Genomic DNA, 24,374 nt, shown 5'->3' with positions numbered 1-24,374 from the left:
TAGGTCACCTCAGCTGCTTTTGTAGACAAGATGATGTACATACGGCAAAGTCTCTTCCTCCCATTGATAACATTGCTCCCTTGCCTATACATGTTGGTTTGGAAATGAACCTAGAGTCACTGTCTATTTAAAGCGAAACTCCTGATTATGAGTCTTTCTGCTATATTTTTCCCCCCTTTTTTTTCCCCCCCTCCTCACCATTCAGGTGCAGTGAATAACTTCCGCGCTGCTGTGAACTTGACTCCTAGCCTCAAGATCTCATCCTCCCTAGTGTTGTCTGGATATCAGGTTTTTCAACCCCCAGTCCTTCCTCACAGGTAGGAAGCACATCACAACTCATTAGTAATTTACTGCTACAGTAATTTTTATAATTACTGCCAGGAGGCCTCATTAAATTTGATCTAATGAATAAATATTGTATTTTTCAACGTGATTACCAGAACAGCTTAAGCTGAGTGCCATAAACAATTATTTTCTTCAATACGCAGTATGTCAGTGAGTATTGATTTTTATTTTGTAAAGAATTTACAGTATTCCTATCCATGGCTAGTAAGTAATAAATAGCCAGCCCTCTAAAGCGTCAATTGCCACGGAGCAGATGGCAAAACAGAAATTGGGGTATCTGTTGCAAAAAGTAAAATAATACACATTAGTGAAGATAAAGGGTTTGTCTGCAAGTCAAGGAGGAGTGCTCCAATGTGTGTCTCTCTCCTAACCCTCAAGAAAGCAGCCTGCTTTAGTCCAGTGTCTCTAATTTGTAAGTCATTGATACTAAAAAATTTAGGATGTCTTAGCAGGATACAACAAAGCATTTTATCTCAGAGAACTAACACGTGAACAAACAACAATGCCATATGTTTCATTTGCTTTTAGATCAATTATTCAGATGAAACATTCTTCTAACAGGTTTAAGAAAAACAGAAATATGTAGTATGCTGAACGTGAACCTATAGCTCAAACCAAGGCTGCAAATTGTATTTACTTTCCAGTATCATTAACACCTTTTTCAGCAATTGCAGGTTTTAGCATACAAGCCTCTTTGAACTGTAACAAAAGGCATGCATTGCCGATGTCTTAGGATATACATCAGAAGAGCTCAGCATCAGGAGAAAACCCTTGAAATTTCTGTCATCTAAGAATACCTTCTGCACCTCCAGCGACATGGTACCACATTAGATAGATCCAATTCCATAGCTCAAGCACTAGTTAAATAATTTTAAAGCAAATTTATCTACATGAACAAATAGCACTGCTGGCCTGTGCCATCAGTTTTTTTGTTTAGTCTCTTGCCCTAAATGAAAGACGAAAAAGGTGTGTAGGTAAACCCAGGGTCACTAAGAGCAATTCATATACCTGAAAGGATTTTTTTCCTATTTAATGGACATTTTTGAATGAGCTGCATTTTCTCCCCTGTTTAGTTTAAGGAAGCCTGTGGAGTCTTGAGATTGTTAGCTCAGTATCTCCCACTCAGTCTCCTTGCTGTGGCCAAACTGAGTTGGCCTCCATCAAATTTCACTGGAATGAGTACAGTGTGGTTCCTGATGTGTATCTGTACGTCAGCAGAACAGCCTCTGATTTTCTCCAACATGCAACTTTTCCCCCCTTACACATTACCTCCAAGTAAACTGTGGGCAATTAACTCTACACAGGGCTTTAGGACTAGATCCACCTTAGTTGCTGTTTCACTCCACAGCGTCTATATCTCATGACACTTAACATTTGCTCTCCTAAAGTCCCTTTAGTACCTGGGTACTGTTGTGACAGATGTGGAGGATCCTCAGTCTCACCAACATTGGCAGACAAGTATCTATGCTTCCAGAGAGACTGCCAAACAAAACATAATCCCCCTGACCTCACTAGTGGTGGGATTTGGTGGCACTTGCTGAATGATCCTTACACAAAGAGCAACTACAAGACAGGTTCTCTTCTCCTTTGTATTTTTGGTGCTCCATGTCCCAGAAACACACTAACCACAGCACTGCAGAACTCAGTACAACTACAGGTAAAAGTAATTTTGACAGTGCCCTGCGCTACTGTGGCCTGACACCTCCGGTACGTCTCTTCTACTCTAATGACTTTATTTTCTGAGGAAAAAGGTCAATGTGGTTTAGGGTGCCAGGCAAACACCAAGAAAGCATTGCTCAGAAATTGAGGTAGAAAGAATCATAGAATGGTTTGGGTTGGAAGGGACCTCAAAGATCATCTAGCTCCAACCACCCGTTACGGGCAGGGACAACCTCCACTAGACCACATTGGCCAAAGCCTCATCCAACCTGGCCTTGAACACTTCCAGGGAGGGGGCAGCCACAGCTTCTCTGGGCAAACTGTTCCAGTGCCTCACCACTGGAACAGTAAAGAATTTCTTTCTAACATCTAATCTAAATTGACCCTCCCTCAGCTTAAACCCATTACCCCTTGTCCTGTCACTACACTCCCTGATAAACAGTCCCTCACCAGCTTTCCTGTAGGCCCCCTTCAGAGACTGGAAAGCTGCAATTAGATCTCCCCGGAGCCTTCTTTTCTCCAGGCTGAACAATCCCAACTCTCTCGGCCTGTCCTCATAGCAGAGGTGCTCCAGCCCTCTGATCAGCTTTGTGGCCCTCTGGACTCTCTCCAACAGCTCAATGTCTCTCCGGTACTGGGGCCCCCAGAGCTGGATGCAGTACTCCAGGTGGGGTCTCACAAGAGTGGAATAGAGAGGCAGAATCACCTCCCTCAACCTGCTGTCACACTTCTTTTGATGCAGACCAGGACTGTGGGGAGGATTTGAGTGTTTTATACAAACTAAGCCATTTATCATAGGGATTTCTGAGAATCCCTTTTACAAAATCCCTGCCTTCTTGCATATCATACAGCAAGCTGTGGCATGCCAGGAGGAGCAAGGGCACTCCAGTGAGGCTGACTGTTTCACTAGATAGCAGGGAACCCTAAGACGTGGCAGGAATCACATCTCCTTGTGGATCCCAACATATTAAACATATAATGTGATATCTATACAGGGAAAAACAGAAGCTAGATTTCAGCAGTCAGGCTTAATTAGCCTGATATCAGCCAAACTGTTCACCTCATCTATAACTCTTCCTCAGAACTGAAATAAACAAACCAGATGCTAGACATGAGCTCTTGGAAACTGGAAAAACAGGTAGGAAGGAAGAAAATGGTACCTAGTAGATTGCAATGCTCTCAACTCCCTTGTTTCAGCTATAATGCATAATATACTTAATAGCGAGTATGTCAAAGTAATAAACTCTTCTTGCAATGAGAAAGGGTGTATATCTCCAGTCTGTGCTTAGAAGATACATGAAAAAAACACCAAACAAACAAACAAACCAAAGAAACCAAACCACCACATTATTCCTTGCTGTGGGTAAGTCTGCACATCTTGATGAAAATTAATTGTAATCATGTTAAGAACATTCAATTGTTAATTTTTTTCTAAAGCTGGCTTTAGTTATGTGGGTGAATGGGTTTTGGTCTTACAGCTGAAGAAAAAGTGCCTTGCTTAAGACCATACCAGAAGGCTTGACAGAACACTGTATCTGTATGCTGTAATGGGCACATAGATACCATATATAGCGGTGTATTTTTATTTACTGGAGGTACTCTTCAGAGCTTTGTAGTGCAGATGCTGTTTTCTAGCCACAGCAACCATTTAAAAAACAGAAGTTACTTCTCCCAGAGAAAACTGGGATTATATCAAAGCAATTCAGTTCCTCACAACAAAACTCTGTGCTTGGTTTCCAATACCAAAAATGTAACATCACAACTTTTTCATAAGAATTAAATGGAAACAGAAATAAAGGGGGAAGAAAAAGCTTTTAGAGTGTTAACTCTCCACGGCAGGAGGAAGCCAGCATGGGCATTGAGCTCGGCACACTCATCCCCTTCTCCCTGCTGAAAGGGACACAAAAAGAACTCTGGCTAAGCATTTATTTTTCTGCTAATGTGAAAGTTTTCTTTTAAAGAGGAAGCAGATTGAACAGAGCACGAGAAAAGAATTTGACTCTGGCTTATTTCCAAAGGTTTTTTTTCCTGATGATTCACTGTTATCACTTGTATTCACATTACAACCAGCGTCAAAAAGAAATACCCAAAACCAAAACCAACCCCCCCACACACTCAACAACAAAAAACCCATAGCACAAAAGCACTAAGAAGTAGGATCTTTCCTACTGCTAAATTCTGCTAATAAGCTATGTAAGAAGAGAATCACGTAAGATAAGAGTGCCTATATGTTCGTTCACATTTCAGTAGTAACATAGCTAAGCCTCTAGATCTGGAACTTTAGAGCACATCTGAAGATGGTGAATCTCCAAGGTATTAAACAAAATGGTTGACGCTGACTGAACTTAGAGGACTTTGGATATTCAGTGAGGAAACGTAACTGCTAATTCTCTGAAAACATGAATAATACAAATTTTTCCTATTTGTGGGAGCCCTCTCACCCTCAGCCCTGGTGGCAGTCAATTGTGAATGCCCAGTTTATGTAGCAATTCACAAACATATCAATTTTACATGGGCACTCAAGCTAAAAGGAAGTAAAGCAAGACCACAAAGGAGTGCTGGTAGGATTGCTTTGTTGTGTACGTGATTACAAGAAAATGAGGATGCTTGCTATAGGCTTCTGTTACTTACACCTCTTGACACAACCTAGCACACAATTTCATTCTCCCTGCCTGCAATATTAACAGGTAAGGATATAAAGCTAATTTAAGCCCAAACACAAATCTACAATTTCAGGAATGTTTTGTTTCCATTTTCAGGAGTAGATAAGTTTTACTGCAGACATACTCCAGGAGAAAGATTGTACGTGAGTACAGCTCAATGCAGCAGGATCTACAGTTCAACTGATTTTCTTTTCTAGTTTTCTAGTGATCAGCACAAATACTACTAAAGTACTACTAATAAGAGACAGATGCAATGCCTTCTTACCCTACCCTGACCATACCATGACTTTTGGTTTATTTTTTTCGTGTAACAGAACTCTGCCATCCTTGCAACCAGAGCTTAATCAATTCTAGCTGGAAGAAAGCCTGTACTGAACAGCAGCAAGTAGATCTTGTTTAATATAACTGTAGTTCTATGCTCTAGACATGTTTTCATACAAATTCAATATCCACAACTTCTTATAAATATCAGTCACAATTGGATTCACAATTCCCTCCTCATTTCCCAGTTTCAGGCCTCCTACCACTAGCACTGATCGTTGTGTTTTGGGGTCAAAACAATTCCCCCTCCTGTTTGCCACCTCCACCCCAAAGGGTTTGGGGTTTTTGTTTTTTATTTTGTTGTTGTTGTTTTTTACACCATCTAGGAGCCCCAGGCTTATTATTTGGAAGAAGCGTGAGACCCAAGCATGAAAGCGCGATGCTGTCCTCTCTTAACGTTTGGAGCCCATGTGTATCTATGACACAGCCCAGCATTACCTGGGTGCTGGCGTTTAGGATCCCAAAGACCAGCCATCCTGTACTTGACAGAGAAAGCCCTATCTTTTTACTCGCTTTTAGTTGTGAGGCCAAGAACATGAAAGAACAGCAGGCAGCGTTTCCAAAATCCCCACACTATCTTATGCCATTAGCCATGCAAGAACTGCAGTAGCAAAAAGCCCTAAGAGAACAAACTGGTTTATGCCAGCAGAGGTCAGTGGGTGACTCTCTTGCCAAATGTTTCAGATACACGTTGTGCATTACAGATAGGTTTCAACATCAGCTATGTTCCCTCACCCTGGAACACTGAAAGCCACTCTTTGACTAGATGCAACCATTTTGCCCTTTGTGATCCCGTTAGGCTACCTAAACAAATGACGATGATGCTTTGTTATGTTACTATCTCCTTGCTGTTCTCTTCAAAACGTGTTTTTAGGTTTCTGGCAGACAAAATTAAAGTATATTAGCCCATGAGACTAAGAAGCGAGAGGGAGTATTTTCCAAAGCTAATGCCTATTTTTAAAATTTCCGTTACAGCTCCCTACACTAATGTAACTGGTTAAGTGGCCAAGTGTGTCGCTCTGGAACGTAGCGTATGCTACTTCATCAGCCTGTAAAGCAACAATTCAATGCTATTTTTGTAACTTACAGTTAATGAAAAAGTTTGCTTAATAGGTAAGGAAGACAAAAATCCTTCTCTCAAGATTTGAAGAGGTCTAATGCTTCAACAACTCACAAGCAAGACAAGGAAGAAGCAAATAACGTATATTAATATACACTAGTCTAAGAGAATCTTCTGATAGTGAGGAGGTTTTAGCCAATTCCATCAGTAGATACTGTATCATTGTAATGAAAAGTTTACTCATAAGCAAGCTTGGGGTTTTATTTACATATTTAACTTCAAAAAAATAAAAAAAAAGGCAGCTAGTGCCATTCCAGCATGGTCAGTTCTCAGACTATTACATAGCCACCTGCCATCACAGGGAATAAAGGTTCAAGGAATTTGAAAGTGTAATTTGCCTATTAATCTTTTCAGTATTCTATTTCTAGCAGTTATAAATTATTATACCAGGTTAAAAAAAAATTAGAAGTTATATCAGACCTAGGCACAAGATCACCTGGTCCTAAAGCTGAGAATAGTGTGGGAATATCAACTCATACAGCCATACGGCCTTTTTCAATAATAAATTAAGTCATTCTACCTTACACATGAGCTTAGTTCTTCTGTTCTTACTTTAACAGTAATACTCTGTTGCCATGCATCTTTGTTTCTAAAGCTAACAGTTAGGATCTTTTCCTCATGAAGTTTCTTAAATTGCTGCCCATTTGCTCCAGGTATAAATCATGAGCTCTTAAACTATTTGTCAAGTTAGTATCAACACTACTTAAGTAGCTGTGGTACAGAAGCTTGGGGAAAAAGGTGTATTGAGACACCTCAAAACCATCACATAAACATACTACATAATTACATACGAATTTACTCTCACATCACCAGCAGTGTGATGAAAGATAATGTATCTAAACAAAGCTTTTAGGTGAGAGTAACAACATGAGGATTTTACCAGTAGAGTATCTGGGGACAGCTGTCACTGCTTGATCGCTTCTTTCCTGTTTCCTCTCTCACTACAGGCCAGCTTTGTATAGTCTTCTGCCAGTCTCATGTGACTCCTCTCACTAGGCCCAGCTACGCTGACGCAAAAGCAAGCAGCATAAGTATTAAAAACAGTCTTCAGCACTGTCGGCCTGCAATCAAGGCCCCCCAGGTAATTCTCTGCTTCAACACAGAGCTCCTGAGAGAAGTTACTTAAGTTTGTTTGGAAAAAAATAAATATATATACATATATAGTGGCAAGCACCTGACTTTGACTTGTGTCCAAAACGATAATATCCTCCTCAGCTCAGGATGTAGGCATCTAGTTTAAAAAGACTGTAGGAAAAAAAGCAGAAGGGTAAGTACATAGCACACGTGCTTAAGGTCTGTATTTGGCCTGAGCGCAGCACCTATATAGTTCTACCATCACAAGTTAGTCATCAGGTACCAAACAATGCAATCCAACCAGCATGAATTGGTTCAGGGACACAGGGCTGGGGAGAGAAACATGTCCTAGTCTCACTGCTTCCCCAGGTATGATGGGAGCAACCGACTCCTCTACTTTACAAGAAAAGTTTACCTGAAAGGTGGTAAAATCTAAGCACAGCTCTAATGGGCTTTTTAAAAACAGTTAAGAGGCAAAAATTCTAACCCAGAAAATTTTTATTTTCAAAATACTTTGTACAGAACATTGTAGATCCGAGTAAATCTAAATACAGCAATCTCTGTGATATGATGCAAAAGTTCGCTTTTAGCACAGTCCTTTCACACTCTAGCAATCAGAAGGCAAGCCCAGCAATTAGGAGAAAAAAAAAATTGCTCTTATCTGTCAGAACATGTACTTCTAGAGTTCCTTCTTCACAAAATGTACCTAGAGGGTAGAGCACTCTCCACCTCAGATTGCACAGCTATTCACACTATAAAAACAAAGAGAGGACAGGAGATTTTCAATAGGACAGATTATTTATGAAACAGAACTGCAAGTCTGAGACATAAATATCTTTTGTTTCTAAATTCCTCTCTCCTCCCCTCCCACACACACTGATGCAATTCCCAGAAAGGTATAAACTGTGGATCATTATGTATACACACAGTGCAAATACTGTGCAAGCAGAGAAGTCTAAACCCATGTTTTGTTCTAGTGCTCAATAAAAGCAAGTCGATTCTTCTACTATTCAACTGTACATTATTTATAACATTGCATTCTAAATCTTATACAAAGCTTATACAGTAGTTTCCATAACCAAACTAAGCACATTTATACACTTTATGGTTCTCTGGATGCAATTTTCATGGCACCTTCTTTTCTGCAGCAGAGTACACAAGACCCCATCCACACAGCACATCAGAATTCTTCGGCTCTGTTTTTGCTGTACTCATGCTTCATTAAAAACATCATGCGAAATATCCTTCTACAATCATGCGGAGCCAGATACAGAAATATGGTTGGACTGTTAAGGAGGAGACCACAGCACTAACCACATTTCTAAGTGCTCACAAACTGTATGCAACCCGTTACATCTCCCTTTTTATTTATTTTTAAAAGCCTTTTTGATGAGGCAGTCGTTCTTCCTCATGTGTTACTACAACCAGGGTGTCTCTTGACAACATTATCTATTTATGTTTATGCTGCTCTATGCGACTGGAAGAATAACTCACTTCAAGCTGGAAGTCCTTGCTTTTCAATTTTTTTCAGAGGTAAAATATCTCAGGCTTCTGATTCCAGTGATTATTTGTCATTGCTCCTTTTCCTGATAACCAAATTCAACAAGTTACCATCTTTCATCCACTTGTAGTTGACCAACAACCACATGAACCACTACCCCTTTACTTAACCAAGCCCTGGTCTGGAGATATCCCTCTTCCTCAGGACCAGTGCCAATTCTGCAAAGAAGCAGCTCTGCAGTTGCAGCAAAAGCAGGGAGAACCCACAAAAACAGTAATTTAACAAAAAGTACATTCTGTTTTAGACAGTGGTCACTCCACAATGTATACCAGTACATTCACATCACTGTCATCACTAGGCAATGCTAGTGCTGTGGTAGCTTTCAGCAGTGGCCTCCTCATCTGAGCAAAAATACAATGTGCCACCCCCAACTGCTTCTGCTGCATTTTTTAAGTCACTCGGAGAATCTCTCTTAAAATGGCCAATGTGCACTTTAAGTGCTCTATAAAACCAAATATTAGTGCTTGGAGACTGCTCAGCTACAACTTTTAGAGCTTCCTTTTTGAACTGAAGAATGCATTGTTGTTTTAGAGAATTCTTAGCTTCTATTTGATCATTTATGTTCAGTAAAAGTCTGTATTGCAGCAGAAGTTGGCCTGGAGTTAAGCACACACCTTTACTCGCATAACAGTGCCCTGAATTTTCAGAACATCTGTATCTTTTTGTGATCAGCTTCAAAGCATAAATAAACCTGCAGCACAGATCACTGCATGAATGAAACTCCAATGGCTTAAAGCCCTGTCTCCTTTCAGGAAAACAAAAAGTTATTGGCATGAAAGCAAGGACTGATGCTATGTGATTTGCAAAGTTGTTTAAAAAGAAAACAATGGCCTGTGGGCAAAGACCTTCATTAAACAGTTTTCTCAAGTATGATTTGCACTGAGATAAGTGAAAGTTCTTTATCCTTTTTTACCCAAAAGGGGAGGGAAGGCAAGCACTGGCTTTGTAATCTTATTTGATTAAACAATTCACTGTAGGCAATAATATGACATTGGTGAAAGAGTACGTAATTTAAAGGCAGTCACAGCTTCAGTCTTCCATTCCAAGTTCTTGTTTCAGACTGAAAGACAAGTAGAAACATGAGTTAGCTTGTAGCAAAACACTGTTTGGAAACTCTTTAGACAAACTAGGGGAAGCCCTGACAATAAACACAGCTGAAGTTGAAAGCCAAAATACAGAGTGGATATACCACTTGTTTTGGTTAAGAACCAACGTGTCAGAAAAATCATATGGCAAAATCTCAGATTCGAAAGGCAACATGGACTGATCTTGAGATTTACCTGACAAACTGGGAGGTGCAGAGCTCTCCTCTCCCAGTTTTGAGCTGCTTATCCCACTTAGAGCAGAGCCATACCTCTGACACAACGGCATGCTTACCTTTTCAAGTAGGCATGGACATTGTCATAGCCATGGTACTTGGCCAGATAGACCAGGACACCTGTAGCACATCGGCCATCTCGCTGTCTGCAGAAGCTACAGTTGCAGATTCCACGACATGGTGGGCACCTCCAGGTCTAAAAAAAGACAGACAACAAGCCTTTTTAACTGAATTGTAATGCCAGACACAATTCACACCTGCAACCTAAGAAGAGGGCCCTGCTCCACACAGAGTTCTACAGTGAACATAAGCACTGCAGAAGTTGTCTAAACCAGCGCAAGAGTATAAATTCTTCAGCCTGTAAGGGATTAAAAACTCTCCTTTGCGTGCCTTGCACATAACCACAAGAAGTATTCCACTCTGCTCAACTCCTGCACCGCTTCCACAGCCCACAACAGCAGCACTTTGTCCACAGTACAGTTCCTTTCCACAGGGCATTAAGCACTAATACAAGGCAAAAGAGAACGCTATTCTGATGCTCAAATACAAGAATATTTTGGCAGCTGCTCTGCTCTCCTAGTTTACTCCTGCAAATAAAGCTACAGAAGTAGTTACTACAATGAGTTCTACACAACACAAGGGTCTGTGATTCCGTTTGAATCAAACCAGGACTGCATTATGTACTATAGCACTGTAAGCAGTTCCCCTATTAAAACTCTTTCGCTATGAGTAACCAATGCACCTCTCTGGTCAAGTTAAACACAATAAAGCCAGTATTCAAAATTGTCTTACCGGATCCAGCAATGCCGTTCTGACATCTTCCCCATACCTATTGCGGAGGCACGGCCCACAGAATTGGCCCCGTACTCCTATGCAATCAGGGTTACGACAATTTGTCTTGGTGTCTATGGTTTTCTGGCGACACTGATGACAGGTGGATCCCTAGAAAGTAGTTCAGGAAACCAGACATTAAAGATGTCTCTTTAGTTAGGTGAACAGAACATTTAACAAGCAATCTCTTTGGCAGCTAGCAGTGCTTATCCTGAAACAGAAAGTCACCTTGCAAGTTTGAACCAAGACCATTTTAACATTGAATCTTCAATATCTGTTAATTACTTTCCTCAGCTGGTATCACCTAGGTACTACAGTTGTTTCAGGGCGAAACCAAGCTAACTGGCTTGGTAAAGGCCATTCTATAAACTCAGGGAAAGATAAGAGATGATGTTTCAAGATCTCAGGCATACTTCTCCCAAAAATCATATCCTTCCTCTCAGTGAGAGCAAGTCTGCTCTATTTGATGCTAAACCTCAAGCAGGAAATAACAAGTAAGTGACTTCACAAAGTATGCATTTCACAAAGTTGGAATATACTTACCATGGCCCTGTTATATACTTTGTCTCTTGCAGAACTACAAATATTATTCAGCTCTTCCGCTGTTATCTCCTCAACTGGGCGCACAATGTGTGGAAAAGCCATGGCACCACGGTGACCCCTCCTGGGAGTTCGGGCTTCATGCTGAATAGTAAAGACGTGATACTTTTAGTATCAGTTTCAGCAAAATCTGTACATAAACAAGGTGGGGATCTTCAAAGCAGTGCCAAAATCTCAAATACCCATTATATATTTAAACAAGAGATAACAGGTCTTTGCAAAGACAAATGATACACATGCAGCTTTAGCATCTTCACTTGATCTGTCACCTTCAGGGTGCAGAAATGCTACTGGATCTTATGTAATTGCTACTGGAGTGCAAGAGGAAGTGATTTTTCAAGGATAAGATGGGGGAAAATGGAGAACGCATACAAGATGTTATTTTCTGTACTTCTTCCCAGGCCATGGCATACTCATCATCTTGATAAACTCTATATGAATTGCTCTGTATGAATTGCTATTTTCTTGAAGGGATACAAAACCACCTTCATGATCAACAGGAGACCTAGAACCTCAACATACCTCCAGGTATTCATCAGACATCCGTCGTCTTCTCACTAATATATACCGGTCATCATCATCCTCTTCTGGTAAAGGAGTAGGAGGACCTTCAATCAGGGACCTCGATCTTGTGTGAGGCCGAGAACTTCTGTCTGGGTTCCTCCTCAAAGCACTTCTGGGCAATGAACGTCTTGGAAGTCGCTTTGGTCCCTGGTAAAGTTTAAAGGCCCCTAATGAAACAGGTGAAGACCCAAACAGCTCCTATCCCTCCTATGAATTTCTCCCCCGAAAAGACATGCCTTCCTTCTGTCTTTCCCAAAGATGGAAGTCTCCCCGTGTCCCAAATCAGAAAACACAAGGTAAAAACATCCTAGGCAAATTCATCTTGGGCATTGTGCTAGCTGCGAAGAAATAGTCAAAAGCACATTTGTGTCCATGCGGATATAAGATACATTAATTCCCCCACACAGCAGCAGAACCCATGTCTATGAGGAGTTGTGACTTTTAGTGTTGTTCCCATCTTCACTCAGCTTACAGGTAAATCAGCAGTGAAATTCATTACATAGCCGATTCACATCCCAACCTTCTTTACGGACCTAGTTAGGCCAAATGCCAGGTGTTTTTAAAAGCTCCAAACTCACAGAATATTCAGGCTTGAGCTTCAAAGTCTAAGCTGCCTCCCCCTTATCTCCAGCCTTTGTATAAATACATATTTACACAGCACCTTGTTTAGTTTTATTGGCCTGTGGAGACACCTAACCTTTATGAATTAATCTGTTCTGCTTTATACAATGGCAAATCAAAAGAGAATTGCACAATGAGGATACCTGTTTTAGGAAGCAATAAAATTCTGAACTGGACTTTGATTTACATGGTTTATTAAGTTTTTTAATTGAAAGTCCTGTCTTGTAACGTCAGAATCTGACTCTCAGAAATCTGAAGGCAATATAGTAAGTTTATACTTACATGACTGACAGTTGTCAATGATTTTCTCTCACCAAAGATACCAGAAACATTTTGCAACTCAGCCATTAGTTTTGCAAGCTAACAAGGGAAAGCAAAAAGGAAACAGAGCCTTAAATGGGGTGTTTATGTGCTGTTACAGACTATTAGATTAGGGCAATTGGCTAGAAGTACAATTACTTAAAGGAAATGCAGTCACTCTTCAAGTTTTTACTTTTATGTCTTATTTATGTTCCAGTAGCTGCAAGTAACTTAAAAATGCTTAAACTTATTATGTTGAAGCCCTGTTCTTTAGACTTGCAGCCTATGGATTTTCACATGCCAGTGGACATAAAGTATCAGATTTAAATATTAGGAATGTAAATTCCTCTTAATGCATTCACATAATTCCCATTAGAGTTAACCTGAATGACCAAAGAGGTCCCCTAAGAGTTGGGGATGGGGGGGACGGGGCAGGGGGAAGGTGGGAAGAAGGGGAGGCCCCCAGGGAGACATTGAGTACTTGCCATTGCTTTGTTTTCCTTTATGTTTAAAGCTCTTTTTTCTAAAAATATGGCACCCTTTTCTTCAGAGTCAGAGTCCGAATCTGGAACAGGCACCAGCTTTTCAGGAAGAGGTTCCATTTCACCCTTCCTCCTCTCCGATCTTCGAGGTGGAAACTTCATGGCTACTTTTAGAGGAACAGGGCATTTCTGCCGTCTCTGAGCTACCTCACTCTCAGCACTTGTATCATTCTCTTCTGAATCCGATTCTAATTTCTGTTAACAAACCAGAATGGAAGCGTATAAATGCAAGTGAGTTGCTCTACAATTAAATATAGTTTGACAATTTTTTTGGCAGTGCTTAAAGAGGCTATCTGGCTGAAATCTAGATGTTTCAATGTCCAGTCCTGGTGTTCTAGTATATTTTTAAGGGGGGGGAGGGGGGGGGGGGGGGGAAAGGGGGTAGGAGGAGAGAGAGCATGGGGATTAAAAAAACTCAGGGAGAGCCACACCATACTGCAACATATCAGAAAAAAAGGAGTTTAGTTTCAGTTGCAGCAGTCTTAGCCATCACTTGCAGGTCTAATAGCAAAGATAGTTTGTGTGAGAAAGAATTGCCTTTAAAGGGCTTGATTTTGCAACATAGTGTACTTGGCTGTAAAAAAAGCCACAACAAAGTTCTCAGCACAGCGTCAAACCCAAGTTTGTAAGTTGTCAAGAATACTCATGTCACAGTATCAACAATATCAAGTTACAACTTCCTTCTAGAGCCAGTCAATGAAATAATTATGAATAAAATCCCAATATTTTCTTTTCTTTGAATTCTGATGCCTTGATTACAACTTTTGCAAGAACCAAGGGTTCAGTGAGGACAGAAATTAATTTCTTTAGTTAAAAGCTCATTTTACAATAGGCTTTGACTTTTAGGTTTAGACTCAATAATAAGACTATCTTATTTTGGTCATAGGTAACAACAGGCTTCCTGCTTCATATGAATAGACCATCAGTCTCAAATGGCAATCCCTATTTGCACAGGGTTTTTATTAAACCAGGTATGTGGTTCTGGTTGCCCATTATGTGCAGTTATCAATTCCTTTTTCTTACATATCTATTCCAGCTTTGTCTCCTACTTCTTCTCTTTACTGTTGTGTATTATTTAACTCAGACACGTTCTCTTCCATACATTATTCTTTTCTAGTCATTCCTCAGCATGTTCTGAAGTTACAACAAACATGGCACTACTTCTGTCTTCTCTACTAAACACCAACAGCTGGTGTTTTTAAGCAATCAAGCTACTCTTGCACTGACATCAAGGAAAAGCAAGAAGGCGGATTTCACCACCTATCACTCTTTCTCTACTGCTGAAGTACAGCATTTCCTGTTACACTGTCAAGAGAGCAGGTTCAACTGGACGTCAATATACACAGAAATTTCTCAGGTTTGCTGGAGTCCATGAACTAACATAACATTTCATATCGAGGAAACCAGAAATGTTAGAATCTAACAGAGTAACACCCAGCAAGGACAGTTTTAAGAGGTATTATATTTCAAAATCCATATGACAGATTTTATTCTGAAAATGAAACTATGGCTACTTAGACTGTACATTAAAATAAATAAAATTATGCTTCTCTCTGACCAGATTTGACTTTCAAGCTGAAGCTGAAAGCCAAATTATTTTTCAATTAAGAATTTGTAAGAATTTAAATTCAAAATGGCACACAAAATCAATTGTCTTACCAATGCATCTTGAATCTCATTTTCAGAAAAACCACAGAAAGATTCATCATCAGAGGCTTCGTGAAAAATTTTTGCCAGCTCTTCTCTAATATCCGACCTAAACTTGCATTTCTGTGAAGAATAAAATATCCTTTAACTGAAGTTGTACATAAAATGATTCAAATTTACAAGTGCAGTGTAAGCAAATAGCTTTTCTAATAAAGAAAAAAAATAGTTAAGGCATTTAACAAGTGGTTTCAGAACTGCAGTTGCAAATTATCAGGCATGTTAGGTTAGGTGACATTTCAAAGGCTAGAATAAATAGCTAATCTGTTTCCAACAATTACCACGTAGAAGCACAAGTGAAGAATGAAATGAAATTACAGCATATAGCATAGATTTATAACTACTATGCAAAAACATAAGCGGAGCAAGCAGTTTTAATCGTGCACAAAACATTTACTAGCTTTATCAAACTTTACATTTTTGCAAACTTTACAAGCACTCCCCATTCAGTTTTATTTGCTCTTGTACTGTACTTACTGTGTTTGCAAAATTATCAGAGCCAAAACTGTCACAACTGTCATCAGAGGATGAGGATGTTTCCATGGGAATCAGTTTCGTATTTCGGAATGCTATGAAGTTTTTCCTTCCTGAACAACCTCGGCGCTGCAAAAGGACAATGGCAACACCATTAATAAAAGAGACCTAGTGTAGCATACTAGCTCTTAAGAACATCCTTAAATTGAAGTTTAGTAGGTTTGAACATTAAGATGTTTAACAGGCTTGAATACAAGTCAGCAGAATTATCATCAGCTTTGAAATAATTCCCTAAGTTAGAAATGGAAATAGTTTCTGCTCTGATACATTTCTGATCATTGTTATACATGAATTTTGTTGAGTATTTAGAAAAACTTCTTTTATGCAAACAGCCAAGTGAAAATATACACAAAAATCATATCCTTTTCCATTTATCATAGACAATGCTGGAAAAAAAGTACAAATAGTACCTAGAAATCTGCTTCAATTTGTTAATTACTTTTAGTTTGAGGGAAATGCTACATTAAATACACTGCAGCTGTTAAGGAAGGGACCAAGAATCATATCCACACGAAAGAGGACCTTTCAAACAACTGTTCTACACACAACAGCTCGCTCTTTTGTTAATTTTATTACCAGGTTGAAATATCTTTTTTTGACGGGCTTCAGGTTTTCATTTCCCAGGGATTGTTTCTACTGGCAACGACCCATTTTACCTCCCCAGGGCAGCAGCGATCCAAAGGCTGAGCCTGCTGCGCCCACACTTAAATGCTGCCCAAGTCGAGCTCTCTAGCCATTACCAGTTCACAAGCCCTGTCGACTGGGCCAAGTATTTTAAATACGGTTTACAGAGCAGCCAGCCAGGGCAATTTTAAGACCTCCATCCTCTCCCCAGCACCGTTCAGCACGCTGCTTTTCGCTGGAGAGGCACCCCAGGCTTGCCCACGCTTCAGCTTTGCTGGTGCTGAGGAACAGGAAAAACTTCTCGGCCCAGCCTGGCACGCATGCGGCCCCGGACACAAAAGGGGCCGTTTCTGGCGTCGCCTGCCACGGCTGAGGGAGCGCCCAACCGCAGAAACCCCGCCGCGGCAGGCCGGGCTGCACCGGAGGGCCTCCAGCACTGCGAAGCCCTGACCAGGAGACGCGGGCTCGCATCGGCACGCAAATAACACCTTCCCCCCTCGGGAACGGCCACCCGCACGGGCCCGCCGGCCAGGGGCGGGGGCAACTCTCTCCGCCTCCCGCTAAGATGCTGCGGCCCCCACACACACTCCGCGGGGCCGCCCGCCTCCGCGCCCCACAGCGACCCCCTGCGCCCCACAGCGACCCCCTCCGCCCCGCTCCCCTGAGGCCGCTGCGCCTCCCTCCCCCCCGCCGTGAGGTACCTTCCCCCCGCAGCAGCCCCCGCGCGCCCCCGCCTAACGGCCGCCCTCGCGCCCCGGCTCGTGCGGCTGCCGGGGCATCTGCGAGGCGGGAGGAGGCAGAAGGCGGGGGCACTGCGAGGCTGGCGCCGGGCCGGCTGCTCCCCCCCACCACCGCCGAACGCGGCTCCCAAGCCGGGCCCCCTACCCCAGCCAGGAGGGCGACAGCACCTCTAGGTAACCCCAGCACGGCGGCGGGGCAGGGGGCCCGGGTCTGGCGGTCCGCGTGGCGGGGCTGCCCCCACGCCCGCTCCCCCTGGGATGCCCGGCGAGCCCCAGCCCAAAGACTCGCCTCGTCCCGCTCGACTCCACCAGCCTCCCCGTAGCCCGGTTTGCCCTGGCCGTGAGACCCCGCAGGGCCCCGGGAGAGCGCGGCCGCAGGCGCCACAGCCCCCCGCCCCCCCCCCCCATCACCAGCAGCGACCCGCAGCCGTGCTGCGCCCCCGGGAACCCCACGCCCGCGAACCCGGCGGGCAGTCCCACGCCGCGGGAAGCGCTCACCTGCGAGCGCGACGGACCCATGCTGGCGGCGGCAGGGCAAGCACCACGGAACTGAAGGTTCGCGCCAAAGCGGCTGGGACCGCGGGAGGCGGGGCCCGGCGGCGCCTTTCCCGCGTTGGCGCCCGCGTCCTGGCAGATACAGCCGACACCCCCTGGGGATCGGGTACCCGGCGTGCCCGCCCCGCGCCCGTCCGCCCACCCCTGTTGAGGATCTCCTTAGTTCTCCCGAGGCGCCCCCGGAGGGGCTAGTGCGGGGGCCCCCTTTTTTTTTTTTATATTGGGGGTGCGGGATTTGTGGAGCTGCAAGGGCCTGGCCCTGTGGCGCGAAAAGCTCCCGGTCGGAACGCTGCGGGACTCGCGTGCCAGAGGGGAGGGGCGCGCGCGGGGGCCAGGGCCGCCCCGTGCCGAGCCGCCCCGCCCCGGCGGGGTGAGGGGCTGCGCCCCCCCCCCCCGGCCCGGGCAGCATCCGTAGTGTCTAAGTCTCTCTCTTTCCAAACGTTTTTAATGTTAGGTGCCGAACCGGGATTTGTTTCTGCCGCTCTGAAATAAAACCCGCAAACGTGGTCGTTGTCAGCGCAGAGGGGGTTTCTCCCCCAGGGAAGGGCAGGGGTCTGTGTCCCCGCTGCCCCCAGGGCTGGGGCAGCCTCCCTGGGCACCCTGCACCCCTTGAGGCCCTGCAGAGCCTGAGGCTGCAGCGGCCCTGCGTTCAGCTGTGCCTGCCAAGCGGGATAGTAAAAGTGCACTTAATTAAAAAACCCGCCCAACACGCAGGCTTTCCAGTGTTGCCCCAGTAAATGAAGCGTTATTTGCCAGCGCACCATGAGCACAGTGTTAGGAGTGAGATTGCGGGTGACACCCGTTGCCTCTGCTCCCTTGGGAGTACAGCAGTGCAACAGCATTTTACAGAGAAGTTGGCCGCGTTGCTCTTTGCAAACAAAATATTACGTGAAGACAGGCCAGAAGAAAATAGATCATCGGTCATTGTAAACCATTTTATGTAATGTTTGTAATATTGCATTAAATCAAATACAGCCGTTAAACACAGCAAAATAACTGCTGCACCACCAGTATTTGTCAGCAATAGTAACGGGAGAAGCCCTGAAGAAGCTGTATGGGATTTGTGGCCCCGGTATTTGCTATGATGCTCTGTTTATCTTGTGGTTTGAGCAGGGCTCAATACCAGTGCAACCGTAGCTGCTTATCATTTCCAGGTGCCCTCCCGACAGCTGGCGAGTCCCCGTTGCAATGGGCGCGAGGGAAGGAGGCCCTGCGCACGTGCAGCCCGCATGCAAACCTGCACCCGTGTAAAGCAAACCACGAATCATCTCTAAGCCAAAGCCTGTAAATAGGCTACAGCACAATAGAGTACAAGAGCCCTCACGGAGGTTTTCTATTTTCTGTGGGCATTATTCTTCCTGCGCATGCTGCAATCTGTCATGTAAAAGAATCTCCATTTTAAATAAGCCTGTAATTACATACTTACCTGCACCGCTGGCTTCTCAGCGCACACACAAAAGCAGATGAACTAAACCCAGTTCTCCGGAGACCAGACCACACTCGATTCCTCTAAATCCGCATTAGTGGAGGATTGCCACCCAGATGGTTTCCAACTAAGACAGCTCAGTTGGGAAGGGGGATGTTTCTTGAATTTTGATGTAGTTTTACTTCCTTCAGGAAAAAAAATCTACAAATACTAGTTTACTTACACGGAAGAAGAGATCCAGTTTCTCGATAGTAACAGCCCTTAACATCTTGAATTATGATTATCAGGATTTTACTAGAAAAGTAGCCAACCTTCACAGCTTTTAAGAGCATCATGTGAAATGGTACAGAGTACTGATGGGACTAGCTGAATCCATACTTCAGGCTGCAGTTAACTTTCCATTTAATGCTTAATGGAAACAGCATTCTTCAAACAACATATGTAGTCAAACGGCCTTAAAATTTGTAGGCCAGAGCAGGGAAACTGGACAGGACATTTTGTGAACTGTACTTGCAGCTTTTTTTTTTTTTAAATATGTGAAAAAGAATTAATTTATTGAAAATTGTGTATGTCAACTCACATATTTCACAGAGGATTGGGGAGAAGGGGGCAGGAAAGGGAGACGAGAAATGGGAAGTATGTGAAGGGCAGGGGCTTCCCTTCCTACGGGACAGTGCAGAGTATCGGAAAATGAAGGTCTGTAACTGAGGAGATGGCTGCTGGGACCTGCGCCGCTGTCATTTCCCCTGTTTTCATCTCCATGCCCTTTACGCCCCTGTTCTACCCTGCGGGGCCCAGGTGCCCTCAGCCGACGGGCCTGACCACGATGGAAAGAGTTTCTTAATGTTTGTCGAGACGTAGGCAGCACCGCTGTCCTACATCCAGCTATTTACAACAGCTGAGGATGTGCAAAGCTGCACCCAGGTGAGCGCTACATTTTCAGCCACATTTAACTCAAATTAGGCTAATGTGGGTGGAAAAAACCACCCGCACCCCTTCAGTCCTTCGGTCTGGGTCCTGCATGGCCTGTCCAGTGCTGCCCTCAGGGCTCATGTGTCTGATTATCTGGAGTATTTTGTTAGGTGTTTCCAAGAAAATAGTCTCTTAAATTCTCATCTTTCCTTGAAATGAGGTGTCAGTACATGGTAGCGGCCCTTGGAAGACCTGCTAAGGGAATTGGCTGAAATTACATTGCAGATGTGCGGTACATTGAGCGTGCAACGCTTTCTGCATCCTTCTGGGGGAATCAAAGTTGTTTATATATTAGGAGCTTCAAGCAGTAGCAAGAACATGGACCTCCAACAATAGCTCCATTGTCAGAAACAGTAAATGTGACCTTTGTTCCCCCAGGACGAAGGACAAACACTGTCCTCCATGTCACCCTGCAGATTTCAGCTGTCGGCATTGCAACACAGCTTTTCTCTCTGTAGGCAGGACTCCTGCTGCCCTGTCTCTGGCTCTCCTACACACTTCCCACACTTCCTATCTTAACTATGGACAGCACACGTTATGTTCTAGTTTTTGGGTTTTTTTTAAATTAGGGAAATACATTTCTACCTGCCTAAAATAGCATGTGGATACATTAATTGATGTTTGTGTGACGCTAGTAATTACTGTGATGGGACTCGCACATTGACACACATTTATAGATGCAAGTATTTCAGTGAAAAGGAAGAGTTTGGATTCTCACGACCGCAGAGTACCTGTAGCACAATGCAATAGCACGTATCTTAGCTCCATAGAAAAGAATAAGATTGCAGCCACTAATGACAGTAATTAAAAATTTCTGTAAGAGCTGTCCAATCACCTCTTCATCTGAGCAAATTATAGTGTGTTACTGAAACCGTTAGTGCAATAAAATGAAGCTAAAAACATTTTGCATTAAAATAATCAGACATTGATTTATGATGTAAATTGTAAATCGGTAACCTATAACACACACTAATTGTTTTTCTCCCTCTCGAAAGGTGTGTTTCTGTAAAAGATCTGATCAAGCATATGTATTTGTTCACGTCACCCTCCAGTGGCTAACATTACTATACAAGACATAAGAAGGTGTATAATCATGGAACTTGCTATTGATTGCAACCCAGAAAGGACACTTGTTCTTATACAGAAGAAGGAGGATGGCCACTTTTGGAGATTTAGTTATAGACCTCTACATGTTTACTGGACATTAATTTTTATGAAGTACTTTTTTACTGTAAATACTTCAACATTATGCTCTGATAGGTAGAACCAGAATTTGTAAAATAAATGTAAATGTAAATATTTAGCATGTATAATCAGTTTATAGCCAAGACCAACTGTACCAGCTCCACAAAATACCTCCACAATGCAATTAGTATCTTTTTCCTTTTTTCTCTCTCCAAGGAAAAAAATATTTTCCCCTTTTAATTTAAGAGGTTTGTATCTCCTTGTGCTTTGCTGTAAGTTCCTTATTAGGAAAGGCTGAGTGCACATGCATCCTGCGTGTTGAATTGAAGGTGGTCATGTCTGATCCTATTCGATACCGTGTTTCTTTGACACAAACTGGTGAGACCATAAAAATGGAAAGAATAAGCGAAGGAAAACCAAAGGAATAAACAACAGCCCAGGGAGAGAAAAAATGCAGTTGATAAATGCCTCTAGGAACCTATATTCATCATCCCACTAAGAATATGGCTGAAATGTGGTCAGTTTTGATAGAAATCTTAATGATTATTCCAAGTGTATGTTGTAGGGGATCATTCGGAGTCCAGAGTATTGTGATGCACATTATGGGAGTGTAATTATAATGCTCATTTAAGTATCCTGTAGCCATTCTGCAGAATGTGTAGCAAAAAATGTTGATCAAAAGTAGCTGTTGTTGATATGCAGTAGCCACTTATAAAAGCTCAAGATCCCAGCCCTTTCACTCTTGGGCTTTGATTTATATTTCCCTTTGAAAACACAAAATAGATTAAGTCACATCATAAAGAAATTGCTTACAAAATGTTCTGCAAATGCATAGCTGTGGGAAACAGAAGGCTATCAGAAAATAATAAAAAATGCTTACTGCAGTCTGGTTTTTTGCCCTTTTATATAAGCTTTGCCACTGCCTCTTTGTGAATGTTGATTTGCATCACCTCCACCAGCCTTCAGCAAGATGCAGTTGCTGGGAGAGGATGGGAGTGGGGGACAGGTGATGGCTTAACTTTCTCCCCAGGGACCTGGGGAGCTCCTGGCAGCATCCTCAGGAGGGAGGAAGGGGGTGGTGACAGGTAGAAAGCCTCCCCTGGAGCTCACTTCTGCCTGCTGGGGGGGTCCCCAGGGCACAGCTCAAGGTTTCAGGCTCTTGAGTTTTTTCACAGCATGCGGGAAATGCCCTCACTCTGCTGCAGAGAGCCCACACCTTTCTTGTTAAGGCAGGAAAATAAATGTGTGTGTTGAGCCCCGGGTATATTAAGCCACTAAATTCTACAGAGCTCAGCGTTCGTGTCTGTAGTCCGTCAGCACCTGCAAAATCTCCTCCCGAAGTTTCTAAGAGGAGGCACGGACCCTGGGGATGGGCGGGTGGCTGGGGTGGGAGCGGTGGGATACAGCTAGGGGGAGCGTGGATGGTGCTGGGTGGGAGCTGCAGAGAGGGGCTGCACGCTTTTCCCCCAGCTCTCAGCCGCCCCGGGCTGCCGCTGCCTCCCAGTGTCGTTTCTCTGTCCTCTGAGATGTTCATCTCAAATGCCCTGTATTTACACATACTCAAGCGTGATCTTGGCAGACCCTTATTAGTGTTATTGCTGTAATAGACTTCTCCTCCATAACCTCTAACTTTTTGCAACAAACTGGCTTGAACTGCTAAGCTTTGGCACTTCATTAGATAAGAAAATTATGTAAAAACCCTTCTATGGTGGACACATATACAGAAAATAATTCTGTCAGATGTAATTTTCAGAGGTAGCACAGCTATTTGGTTCCATTTTAGTGACGTGAGATGTCAGGAGGTCTCTCGGTTTGGGGTTTTTCCACAATTACAAAAGCAACTGCCCGTCTTTCCCAGCCTAAAGTAACAATAATAATAATTAGGTCAAAGTGTATTCTCTAGCACAATCAAAAAAATCAAGTGCTTATCTTTGATGTGTGGTCCAGTGTTCTTGGCAGCAAGTTTATAGAAAGTCTTTAAACACTCAGGGTTTGATCCTCAGCAGCATCAGCTGAGCTGGAGAGGAGGACAGTAGAAAAGGGTGCCCCGGCTGGGGGCTGTTGCTCTGAGTGAGGAGGGAGGGGGCACGCAGAGGGTTTGGGCATCTTCTGCTCCTTAAATCAGCTCAGCAAGTTGCCAGATCGTGGTCGGCGTATGGGGTTTTGGTGTGTGCCCAGGGAGGGTGGCGTTGCTGTCAGACATGGCCAATTACTAAAAAATAATCAGTGGGTTAGAAAGAGCAAAACCGCAGTAGCAAATGCTTTCTTTAAACAATGTCCAAACCCACGCAGGTTGTCACAGGGCGTTAGTTCAGCCATGGCAGCGCTGGGGGGAAGTGGGAATGGGCGCTCTCCCTCCCAGCTGAACAGGAACTGGGTTTCCTTTTTCTAGCATTTCACAGACATAACCAACCAGCAGCAGCAACGCCCATGAACCCCAGCCCTGAAAACCACCGTTCCTGAGAGCATGGCAGTGTTTCTTCTGCTGGCATAGCATCACCGGGATCCGGGTGTAGATGGGGAGACAGAGGGGCCACTGGCATCCCTCCCCGCTGCAAGCAGGTCTCAGCAGCATCAGCGCAGGATGACCAGGTCTCGTGGTCATCCCGTCCCACCTGGTCAGCATGACCAGATACCCCCAGCACGGAGGTACAGCACACCATGGCAGCAGTCGGACAGGCTGAAACCCTGGCAGCTGCGTTCCTCAGCAAAATGGGGTCGGACAGCCATCCCATCTCCCCTCTCTGACCATTACTCCTGTTTATCTTCCTGACCAGTGCAGCACAGGCATAACATTTCAGTATGTGCTTTGAAATCAATACGAGGCCAAAGCAACAACTAGAAATGTTGCAAGAGAGAGATTACGGTGCTGCCCAAATTGAACACTGAGCTGGGTGAAATTCCTGCCCAGGCCATAAAAAGTGACCTCTGCAGCTCCGCTGCCCTGGGATGGATTGACGGGCTACGCATGTCACAAGGGGTTAGTGTGAGGAACAGCCTGGGGGTGTTTATGATTTTGGGGTCCCTTGGACTGTTCAGTGGGCTGTCACCTCTGTGACAATCATCCGTCTGTGAATTTCCAAAGGCTTTGTAGGAAAAGGAAAGGCTTGTGTGA

At 43.7% G+C, this 24,374-nt stretch overlaps 1 protein-coding gene across 4 annotated transcripts in view; it reads right to left on the bottom strand.

Moving 5' to 3' along the window:
* CDCA7 (cell division cycle associated 7) overlaps positions 1 to 17,824 on the bottom strand; it is a 47,258-nt gene extending 29,434 nt beyond the window's left edge. Inside the window, exons 1-13 of one of the 4 annotated variants that reach the window (XR_008577679.1) lie at positions 17,620 to 17,824; positions 15,701 to 15,826; positions 15,179 to 15,289; positions 13,463 to 13,714; positions 12,960 to 13,037; positions 12,015 to 12,203; positions 11,436 to 11,576; positions 10,854 to 11,003; positions 10,121 to 10,257; positions 8,677 to 9,803; positions 7,889 to 7,934; positions 7,283 to 7,353; positions 6,989 to 7,110 (exon numbers count right to left, since the gene is read on the bottom strand). Coding sequence is in view for 1 of the 4 variants with exons in the window: in XM_054830326.1 (XP_054686301.1) it covers positions 9,773 to 9,803; positions 10,121 to 10,257; positions 10,854 to 11,003; positions 11,436 to 11,576; positions 12,015 to 12,203; positions 12,960 to 13,037; positions 13,463 to 13,714; positions 15,179 to 15,289; positions 15,701 to 15,826; positions 17,620 to 17,640 (1,236 nt within the window). In the remaining 3 variants the exon portion in view is untranslated. Of the gene's footprint in view, positions 1 to 6,988; positions 7,111 to 7,282; positions 7,354 to 7,662; positions 9,804 to 10,120; positions 10,258 to 10,853; positions 11,004 to 11,435; positions 11,577 to 12,014; positions 12,204 to 12,959; positions 13,038 to 13,462; positions 13,715 to 15,178; positions 15,290 to 15,700; positions 15,827 to 17,619 lie in introns of those variants that run through there. The other 3 variants (XR_008577680.1, XR_008577681.1, XM_054830326.1) reach the window with 3 other exon arrangements.
* Between the last annotated feature and the right edge of the window lie 6,550 nt (positions 17,825 to 24,374).

The sequence above is a fragment of the Grus americana genome, chromosome 6 (genome assembly GCF_028858705.1).
Source record: "Grus americana isolate bGruAme1 chromosome 6, bGruAme1.mat, whole genome shotgun sequence".
NCBI lineage: Eukaryota > Metazoa > Chordata > Aves > Gruiformes > Gruidae > Grus > Grus americana.
The sequence above is the reverse complement of the archived record's forward strand: the minus strand, read 5'-3'. Positions and strand labels throughout refer to the sequence as shown.